This window comes from Gobio gobio (genome assembly GCF_949357685.1).
Source record: "Gobio gobio genome assembly, chromosome: 5".
Taxonomy (NCBI): Eukaryota; Metazoa; Chordata; class Actinopteri; order Cypriniformes; family Gobionidae; genus Gobio; species Gobio gobio.
In genome coordinates, this window is record NC_137101.1 from 4,205,887 (window position 1) to 4,217,938 (window position 12,052).

General features: G+C 39.8%; 1 protein-coding gene across 1 annotated transcript in view; it reads right to left on the reverse strand.

Moving 5' to 3' along the window:
* Positions 1-12,052, reverse strand: part of nampt1 (nicotinamide phosphoribosyltransferase 1) — a 45,196-nt gene that overhangs the window by 8,719 nt on the left and 24,425 nt on the right. The window contains exon 7 of the mRNA XM_079818200.1: positions 6,896-7,121. Coding sequence (XP_079674326.1) covers positions 6,896-7,121 — 226 coding nt within the window. The remainder of the gene's footprint in view (positions 1-6,895; positions 7,122-12,052) is intronic.

The following is a 12,052-nucleotide window of genomic DNA, read 5'->3' on the forward strand; positions in this document are numbered from 1 at the left end:
GCTCTTGTGGGATGTTCCCGGTCTGCAGTGGTCAGTCTCTATCAAAAGTGGAAGGACCAGTGGAGAACCGGCGACAGGGTCATGGGCGGCCGAGGCTCATTGATGCACATGGGGAGCGAAGGCTGACCCGTGTGGGCCGATCAAACAAACAAGCTACTTTCAGCAGATAATGCGCCGCCACAAAGCAAAAATGGTTCAGGAATGGTTTGACGAGCACAACAATGAGTTTGAGGTGTTGACTTGGCCTCTCAATCCAATCGAGCAGAACAAACAAGTCCGATCCATGGAGGCCCCACCTCGCAACTTACAGGACTTAAAGGATCTGCTGCTAACATCTTGGTGCCAGATACCACAGCACACCTTCAGGTACTGATGCACCGATCATGATTTTACATGGCCGATTCCGATAACGATTTTTTTCAAGAAAACTGTCTGATTCCGATACCGTTTTTTTTTTTACACAATAAAAGAACGAAAGTATACATGAACAAGACGTTTATTTGGTATTTAACAGGCTAAATTGGCTTTTGGCTAATGAAAACAAGTCCGCAATCTGAAATTAACGGAAATTTAATTGGAAATGAAAAGGCTGAAAGGTGAAATTAAAGACAAGTGCATATTCTGCAATCCAAAGATGTTACTTAAATCAGCATTTGTTTTTAAATTCAGTGTAAAGAAAAAAAGTCTTCACCAGTGAAATTAAATAAAACCAAAGTATATAATTGTTCCAAATAAAATAATGTTTAGAGCAACGAAAAAAACTAAGATGCTAAAGCAGGTGCTTTTTAAATCAAATTAAGTCAATGTAATTTTAAGGTAAAATAAAATTGATCATCCTATAGGCCACAGAAATACTGATCGTATTTCATTTCAAAAGTGCATGAATGTTCTTCTTTAGGCTACAAAAAGAAGTATTTCGGCTTTGTCACAAGTTAGTCTGTTTCGTTCTCATCCGATGCAACACGTGAGAAGCTGAGCTTAACAAACGCTCACTATCTACACTTGTGCAGGCGGAGAGGTAAGCTTGCGCAACTTCAGCTCGCGCAACTTCAGCTCGCGCAACTTCAGCTCGCGCAGGAAAGCGGCTCTTCATTCCCTTCAGCGTATCTCGTCTATTCCCTCAGTTCTCCAGTTTCCGTTTGTAACACACAAGTGACATGTTCGCGAATGATTGCAATATAGGCGTATGTGCACGCGGGCGCACTTCCGGAAAAATCGGCAGAAAAATACAAAGGTTCCGATTTTTGGCCGGTCAACCGGTGCATCCCTACCTTCAGGGGTCTAGTGGAGTCCATGCCTCCACGGGTCAGCAAAAGCGGGACCAACACAATATAAGGACATAATGTTATGCCTGATCAGTGTATATATATATATATTAGGTATACATTAGGGCTGGGTATTGACACAAATTTCACAATTCGATTCGATTTCGATTCACAAGCTTTCGATTCGATTTTCGATTCAATTCAATATCGATTATTTTGGATATGTATGTATTATTTAGGAAAACTAATTTCTGAACTAATGCTGTAAACTATGGGAGTCAGTTGATACTACATTAGCCTACTAATATTGAAGGTAAAAATGAACTGATTTGTATACAAACACTAAATGACACTTTTTTTTATATAATAATAAAGTTATAATATTAACTTTACAATTACATAATCACAATTCTACTCCAATTAGTTTTTTTTTTTTAAATATACACATTTAAAAAACTTGCCAGGTTTATTAAATATTGAAGAACATTGACAATGAATATCCTATGTAATGTGGTGCATATAATTATCAAAATGCTCCTCTCTAGAGTTAATTTTTCTAGCTGACTAACGAGTTTATGGACACTGGATATGGTTTTTCTGAGGTAAATGTGACGTTACATGACATTGTTTACTTGTAAGCCGTTTTACTTACATCTTTCTGCGGTTGAAACACTAGGTGCGTTTACATGGAGCACTGTAATCGGTTTAAAAGTCCAATCCGAATAAAAATACTCCATATAAACACCTCAATCGGAATAAAAATGGCCAAACCGAATGAAATTGTAATCGGTTTGAGAGGGGTGGGATAAACCTTTTCATGAACCGATCAAACGAAAAATTCCACCATGTAAACGATCTGATCCGATTACTTTTTTTGAGTGCACGTCTTTCTGTGACGTGATATACAGCACGCGCCTCCTCAACTGAAGAGCGCGCGCCGCGCTCACACCAGGCTAATGTTGACAAGCGGGGAAAGTTCATTTTTCTGAGGTATTAAACTTTTTATTTCGTAACATGTGACACAGACATAGCCTGGCTATAGCATCTCATCTTGACAGCGTTTGTCCGGCTTCAACTGCGCCTGACAGAATAATTTATTTTTCTGAGGTGATTCTTACACTTTACGACAAATAATAAATAGCTTTTATAAAACTGTACAAGTCCGGTTGGCCGTTAAGAGCTGCCATTTCAACGGGGAACATTCAAGCTGCTCTTTGTTTCTCGTTAGTTAAGTTAGCTATAAAAAAAAAATTCAACAACTGCTTCAAATTGGTTAAGTAACATTACCCACAGTCTACTTTAATTACTTTTGTTCAAGATTCAAGATTCAAGAGTTTTATTTGTCACATACACAGTTATATACACAATATACAACTGGCAGTGAAATGTAAACAGGTCCGCTCCATGGACAGTGCAAATAACAGTTACAAGAAATTAAATAGAAATAGAATAAAATTAGAATAAAAAGTATTAACATAAGTAGAATTATAAATAAATCAAGTAAAAGATAAAAATAGGAAATAAGATAAAAATAAAAATATAAAAAAATATGTGGATATGATAAGTGAGATAAACTGTAGACTTAAAAATAAGTGGTTAACATAAAATATATAATATGTATATATAAAGAAGTATAATGTGCAAGGTTTATTACAGGTTGTTACGCAGTAACAATAGGAAAGTAAAGTGCAGTGCAATTGCAGTATGTGGATGTTAATGTTAAAAGACTGTATGTTTATGTGTGTGCGGGGGTGAAGTGAGTCACGTGACTGAGTTCAGGAGTCTGATGGCCTGGGGGAAGAAACTCCTCCTGAGTCTTTCAGTCTTTGCCATCAGGCTACGGAAGCGCTTACCAGATGGCAGCAGGGTGAAGTGAGAGTTTGCAGGGTGATTAATGTCTCTGATGATTTTAGTAGCTCTACCTCTGCAGCGTTTGGTGAAGATGTCCTGCAGAGACGGGAGAGCTGAGCCTGAGATGCGCTCGGATAAGCGCACCACTCTTTGCAGGGCTTTGCAGTCGTGACTGGTGCTGTTCCCGTACCACGCTGTGATGCACTGAGTCAGGACACTTTCTATCGCCCCTCGATAGAAAGTTTTCAGGATGGCTGGTGAAACCCTGAATTTCCTCAGCTGGCGCAGGTGGTACAGTCTTTGCCTGGCTTTTTTCACCTGTGTCTGGATGTGTGTAGTCCAGGTCAGATCCTCGGAGATGTTCACTCCCAGGTATTTGAAGCTGCTCACTCTCTCTACCGGTGTCCCGCTGATCATGAGAGGGGAGTATGACCGATGCTGTCTCTTCCTGAAGTCCACAATCAGTTCTTTGGTCTTGTTAACATTCAGAGAGAGACAGTTGTCCTGGCACCATGATGTCAGTTGCTCCACTTCGTCCAAGTATGCCGTCTCATTGTTGTTGGAGATGAGACCCAGGACAACAGTATCATCAGCAAACTTGATGATCGAGGTGGAGCTGTGTGTGGACAAACAGTCATGGGTGTAGAGAGAGTAGAGCAGGGGACTCAGCACACAGCCCTGTGGAGCTCCAACACTCAGGGTGATGGAGGTGGAGGTGAACTGGCCTACTCTCACCGCCTGGGGTCTGCCAGTGAGGAAATCTTCAATCCAGAGGCAGAGAGAAGAATTCAGGCCTAGATCCAGGAGTTTGTGTGTTAGCTTAATGGGAACTATGGTGTTAAAGGCTGAGCTATAGTCAATAAATAGCAGCCTGACATAGTTCCCACTTTTGCTGTCGATGTGAGTGAGGCAGGAGTGAAGGACGTGAGAAATGGCATCTTCAGTCGATCTATTGGGACGATAGGCAAACTGAAGAGGGTCCAAAGTGTCAGGAATGGAGGAGCAAATGTTGTTTTTAATGAGTCTCTCAAAGACCTTCATGACTAAAGATGTGAGAGCCACTGGACGATAGTCATTTAGGCAAGAGGGTTTACTGATCTTAGGTACAGGGATGATGGAGGATCGTTTGAAGGAGGTGGGGACAACAGATGTAGCAAGGGACTCGTTGAATATGGATGTAAAGAGCCCTGCGAGCTGATCAGCACAGGACCGCAGAACACGACCTGAAATACCATCCGGCCCAGCAGCTTTCCTGACATCCACACGTTTGAGTGCCCTCCGAACCTCGTCCTCCGAGACAGAGATCACGTGACCGTTGCTGCTCTGAGGGACTCTCTCTGACGCGTCACTCGCCGGAGTCGCGCTGCCGCGATTACCATCAAAGCGAGCGTAGAAAGAGTTTAACTCGTTCACCAGCAACGGATCAGCTCTCACCTCTGCAGAGGATTTAGTTCCAAAAGCACAGATGGTTCTCAGTCCCTGCCACATCCGCCGGGAGTCGTTGAGTTGGAAATGAGATTCCACTCGGTCTTTATAGCGGAGTTTTGCGGCTTTAACGGCGCGCCGGAGGTCGTAACATGAAGCTTTGTACTCCCTCATATCCCCCGTTAGGAGACCGGCATTGTAAGCGGTGGTGCGCGAGTTTACTGCAGTGCGAATTGAACTGTCCACCCACGGTTTCTGATTAGGGAAGGACGTTATAGTTATTGTTTGTGTGGCTTGCTCTGTCAGTGTGTTAATAAAGCAGAGGGCCACTTCTGTGAACTCGCTGACGTCTTCAGAACTCGCGCGGAACATGTCCCAGTCGACGTCATCAAGAGCTGCCTGTAGCGTGATCTCTGAATGGGATGACCAGCGTTTGACTTCCCTCCTCACCGGGGGCTCTTGAACGAGCCTTTGTTTATATTCCGGTGTGAGGAAAATGGCGGCATGGTCCGATTTGCCAAAAGCTGGCTGTGAACGAGCTTTGTAGGCGTTCTTAAACGGAGAGTAGCAATGATCCAGTGTGTTTGCTCCTCGTGTGGGACAGGAGACATGCTGGTGAAAGTTTGGCAATACTTTCTTTAGGTTTGCTTTGTTAAAATCACCCGCGACGATGAAAGCAGCGTCGGGGTGTTTGTTTATGAAGCCGCTGGTCACATCATGGAGGGCAGATAAAGCCAGCCCCGTGTCTGCTTGTGGTGGAATATAAACGGCAGTAGCGATGACCGAGGAAAACTCCCTCGGCAGGTAGAAAGGCCGGCACATGAGAGTTAAATGTTCCAAGTGAGGCGAGCAGGATCGCGAAAGAATGGAGATGTTCCTAGGATCGCACCATTTCTTGTTTATCATGAAACACACTCCACCGCCTTTAGATTTCCCGGCCTCGGCTGTTCTGTCCATCCGAAAAACAGAGAAGTTCTCGGACGGCGTCACGGCTGTATCCGGGACCGCTGGCGTGAGCCATGTTTCGGACAGACAATAGATGTTGCAGTCTCTCATGTCCCGTTGAAAACTTATCCTGGCTCTAAGATCGTCCATCTTATTCTCCAAGGATTGGACATTTGCGAGCAAAATGCTCGGGAGAGGAGGACTGAATGCTCTTTTTCTCAGTCTGTTGCGGATCCCAGCGCGTTTCCCGCGGTGTTTTTTGAATCTTCGCCGTCGACTCGAGTGGCCATTGTTCAACTCGGCGTCCCGGCGAATCTCAGATGGAAGATTGGAGAAAGTGTCCTGAAACAGGTCAGTGTAGCGGTAACCAATTTCCAGAAGTGTTTTGCTGTCGTAACAGATCAAAGCAGATGATCCGTTGGAAAAAATAGAGAGTAAAAGAGAGTAGAATAATAAATAAAAGCAAAGTCTTAGCGGAGCGACCTGAACGGCGACCGAGCACGGCGGCGCCATCTTGCATTGTTAATATTTATACCTTTGTGATTATGGTATCTTTCCTTAATCATCTGAAATATATATGTTTAATACTACTAGTATTGATGCTTAGCACGTCTTGAATGCTTCATTCATGTTTCACCGTATATCCTATGTTTTTATTAATAATTTGAGTGCATTTTATTGTTAATTTTGTGTTTTTCAAAATAAATGAATTGAATTCATTTTTGATTCCGCATTCATCATTCACAGCTGTTGAAATAGCCATTGTATAGGACATAAATTAGGTTAAACTACTGCATGTCCGCCCACAGAAAAATAAAAAAATAAAAAAATTACCAACACAGAACTATTGATCCACGATACTAACGTTACGAATCTGAGGCGGCAGACAAACTGTGTGCGCATGTCACAAAATGATTCCTACTGAAAGTCAGCACATGTAAACACCAGATCGGTTTAGATAACGTCTCATGTAAACAGTCCACAGAATCTTTCAATCGGAATGATTTTAATCGGAATGACAAAAAAGTGCGCATGTAAACGTGGCTACTGATTGAGCGATTCTATGTGACATGATACGGATTTCGGTAAGTTGTCCTGTATCTTTTAACACTTTCAGAAGCTCATTCGTGTTTATTTCGCACTGTTACTGGTATTAAGGCGGAAGAGAAGATCCGCTCATGTTTGCTCCGCGCTGCCGGTTCTCGAGCTGAGCGATCTTTATGTCAAAAACGATATTTATGTTTTTGAATTTCGTAAAAAAAAAATAGACTAATCGATTCTTGGGATTTAAGAATCGATATTGTTTTGTAAAAGCGAGAATCGATTAAAAAATTTTACCCAGCCCTAGTACACATGCAGTAATGTGTGTCCCATGCTACACCTCATCAAGACCTCATGTTAATGTCTACCTTTAGCACTGTGTCCAGAGGGTTTCCTGAATCTGGTCGGACCAGCAGCGGGGCGTCTGCGCTCCTCATCTCGATCAGGCTCCTCAGATCTTCCCCCCAGATCTTCTCGCAGGCGTTGTAGATGTCGTAGCTGTCGCTGACGATGGACACGGGGACCGAGGGGAACTGCTTGACAATGTGCTCAAAAGCGTCCTTCTCATGGTCCTTTCCCCAGGCAGTGATTGTGCTGCGACACAAAGACACAGTCAGTGAGATCAGGGAGCAGACAAGCTAAAATATTTACAAAAAAAAAAATGATTTCTGAAGGATCATGTGACACTGAAGACTGTAAAAATTCAGCTTTGCATCACAGAAAACCATTATTTTAAATTGTAATGATATTTCAAAATATTCGTTTTTTTTCTGTGTTTTTGATCAAATAAATGCAGGCTTTATGAGCATAAGAGATCTCTTTCACAAACATGAAAATATAGCAATGTTTCCAAACATTGACCAGTGTACTAAATAACTCCTAAAATCTGAAGTGCTGGTCATAATGGTTTCAGATTTTGAACACTACCACTAGGTGGCAGCATTGACCACACTTATAAAAGCACAAGAAGACTCATTTTAAAAGCACTACTGAAACAAAATGCAAAGTTTCAATTTACCACATGTGTCTTTTACACCACAAATTGCTGGAGTGTGAGGAAATAAAAAGGGTGATGATACCGCACTAACTAACCGGAATGCATTGGGGCATGCACCTTATTTTGCATTGTGGAAGTAAGCAGTTTTCGGTTTCAGGTAAACAGCTGGAAAGATTATTAACATAATAAATGAAAATAATGGTAATAAATACCAGTTCAATAACTCGAAGACGATGACACCAGTACACATTGACGTGTACCTGATCTTGCATTAAAGGGTTAGTTCACCCAAAAATGAAAATTAGCCTCTCCTAATTTATATTTTAAGATGGATAGATGCACTTTTTTATGATGGATAGATGCACTTTTATGATGGATAGCTGCACTTTTATGATGGATGGATGCACTTTTATGATGGACAGATGCACTTTTATGATGGATAGATGCACTTTTATGATGGATAGATGCACTTTTATGATGGACAGATGCACTTTTATGATGGATAGATGCACTTTTATGATGGATAGATGCACTTTTATGATGGATAGATGCACTTTTATGATGGATAGATGCTCTTTTATGATAGATAGATGCACTTTTATGAAGGATAAATGCTCTTGTATGATAGATAGATGCACTTTTATGATGGATAGATGCACTTTTATGATAGATAGATGCACTTTTATGATAGATAGATGCACTTTTATGATGGATAGATGCACTTTTATGACGGATGGATGCACTTTTATGACGGATGGATGCACTTTTATGATGGATAGATGCTCTTTTATGATGGATGGATGCTCTTTTATGATTGATAGATGCACTTTTATGATGGATGGATGCTCTTTTATGATGGATAGATGCTCTTTTATGATGGATAGATGCTCTTTTATGATGGATAGATGCACTTTTATTAAGGATAGATGCTCTTTTATGATGGATAGATGCTCTTTTATGATGGATAGATGCTCTTTTATGATGGATAGATGCACTTTTATTAAGGATAGATGCTCTTTTATGATGGATAGATGCTCTTTTATGATGGATAGATGCACTTTTATTAAGGATAGATGCTCTTTTATGATGGATAGATGCTCTTTTATGATGGATAGATGCTCTTTTATGATGGATAGATGCACTTTTATGATGGATAGATGCTCTTTTATGATGGATAGATGCTCTTTTATGATGGATATATGCTCTTTTATGATGGATAGATGCTCTTTTATTAAGGATATATGCTCTTTTATGATGGATAGATGCTCTTTTATGATGGATAGATGCTCTTTTATGATGGATAGATGCACTTTTATGATGGATAGATGCTCTTTTATGATGGATAGATGCACTTTTATTAAGGATATATGCTCTTTTATGATGGATAGATGCTCTTTTATGATGGATAGATGCTCTTTTATGATGGATAGATGCACTTTTATGATGGATAGATGCTCTTTTATGATGGATAGATGCACTTTTATGATGGATAGATGCTCTTTTATGATGGATAGATGCACTTTTATGATGGATAGATGCTCTTTTGAGATGGATGGATGCACTTTAATGATGGATAGATGCTCTTTTATGATGGATAGATGCTCTTTTATGATGGATAGATGCTCTTTTATGATGGATAGATGCACTTTTATGATGGATAGATGCTCTTTTATGATGGATAGATGCTCTTTTGAGATGGATGGATGCACTTTAATGATGGATAGATGCTCTTTTATGATGGATAGATGCTCTTTTATGATGGATAGATGCTCTTTTATGATGGATAGATGCACTTTTATGATGGACAGATGCTCTTTTATGATGGATGGATGCACTTTTATGATGGATAGATGCTCTTTTATGATGGATAGATGCACTTTTATGATGGATAGATGCTCTTTTATGATGGATAGATGCACTTTTATGATGGATAGATGCTCTTTTGAGATGGATGGATGCACTTTAATGATGGATAGATGCACTTTTATGACGGATGGATGCACTTTTATGACGGATGGATGCACTTTTATGATGGATAGATGCTCTTTTGAGATGGATGGATGCACTTTAATGATGGATAGATGCTCTTTAATGATGGATAGATGCACTTTTATGACGGATGGATGCACTTTTATGACGGATGGATGCACTTTTATGATGGATAGATGCTCTTTTATGATGGATAGATGCTCTTTTATGATGGATAGATGCTCTTTTATGATAGATAGATGCACTTTTATGATGGATAGATGCACTTTTATGACGGATGGATGCACTTTTATGACGGATGGATGCACTTTTATGATGGATAGATGCTCTTTTATGATGGATGGATGCTCTTTTATGATTGATAGATGCACTTTTATGATGGATGGATGCTCTTTTATGATGGATAGATGCACTTTTATTAAGGATAGATGCTCTTTTATGATGGATAGATGCTCTTTTATGATGGATAGATGCACTTTTATTAAGGATAGATGCTCTTTTATGATGGATAGATGCTCTTTTATGATGGATAGATGCTCTTTTATGATGGATAGATGCTCTTTTATGATGGTTAGATGCACTTTAATGATGGATAGATGCACTTTTATGATGGATAGATGCACTTTTATGATGGATAGATGCTCTTTTATGATGGTTAGATGCACTTTTATGATGGATAGATGCACTTTTATGATGGATAGATGCTCTTTTATGATGGATAGATGCACTTTTATGATGGATAGATGCTCTTTTATGATGGATGGATGCACTTTAATGATGGATAGATGCACTTTTATGATGGATAGATGCACTTTTATGATGGATAGATGCTCTTTTATGATGGATGGATGCTCTTTTATGATGGATAGATGCTCTTTTATGATGGATGGATGCTCTTTTATGATGGATAGATGCACTTTTATGATGGATAGATGCTCTTTTATGATGGATGGATGCACTTTTATGATGGATGGATGCACTTTTATGATGGATAGAGGCACTTTTATGATGGATGGATGCACTTTTATGATGGACAGATGCACTTTTATGATGGATAGATGCTCTTTTATGATGGATGGATGCACTTTTATGATGGATAGATGCTCTTTTATGATGGATAGATGCTCTTTTATGATGGATAGATGCTCTTTTATGATGGATGGATGCACTTTTATGATGGATAGAGGCACTTTTATGATGGATGGATGCACTTTTATGATGGATAGATGCTCTTTTATGATGGATAGATGCACTTTTATGATGGTTAGATGCTCTTTTATGATGGATAGATGCACTTTTATTAAGGATAGATGCTCTTTTATGATGGATAGATGCTCTTTTATGATGGATAGATGCTCTTTTATGATGGATAGATGCACTTTTATGATGGATAGATGCTCTTTTATGATGGATAGATGCACTTTTATGATGGATAGATGCTCTTTTATGATGGATAGATGCTCTTTTATGATGGATAGATGCACTTTTATGATGGATAGATGCTCTTTTATGATGGATGGATGCACTTTAATGATGGATGGATGCACTTTTATGATGGATAGATGCACTTTTATGATGGATAGATGCTCTTTTATGATGGATGGATGCACTTTTATGATGGATAGATGCTCTTTTATGATGGATAGATGCACTTTTATGATGGATGGATGCTCTTTTATGATGGATAGATGCACTTTTATGATGGATGGATGCTCTTTTATGATGGATAGATGCTCTTTTATGATGGATGGATGCTCTTTTATGATGGATAGATGCACTTTTATGATGGATAGATGCTCTTTTATGATGGATGGATGCTCTTTTATGATGGATGGATGCACTTTTATGATGGATGGATGCTCTTTTATGATGAATAATGTCATATACACCTAGGATGACTAGAGGGAGAGTAAATCATGGGCTAATTTTAATTTTTGGGTGAACTATCCCTTTAAAACTTCACTTACTACATAGTAAAAGGTAACCCCTACAGGCTATGTGTGCGTCTCAATCAGCTCCCTAGTTCAGTAGTCAGGGCACTGATCAAGGAGTCGGCCATTTTAAGGGCAATCTAAAAATCGCAGAATCCTTCCAGTGCACTGAAACTTTGCTCCCTAAAGCGTCCCACAATGCCAGGGTGCATCGATGCTCACTAAGTTCCCTTAACGGAAGCTCTGTAGCGCAAAACCTAAATCACATGAGCCAACTCACTACACATAACGACCGAAAACGGTACGCAATGTGTTAACATTTATAATTTATTTAAGGCTGAAATGTTGCACGTATATGTATTCAAGTATAAGTATTTATCATAATGTACTTTAAATAACATTATAAGTAATGTCAAAGATATCAGCTCTGCTGTTGTTCATAAATACCAGTAATGAGGAAGTTGTCACGTCGCCGGAAATAGAGTCATCAGTGTCCCAATGTGCCCGAATTAGTGCACACGATATACTGATTCACGAGCTCGGGAACTGAATGAGACGCACCCTATAACTATTGCTTTTGAGTGAACCATCGCTAAGCTGTGTGATTG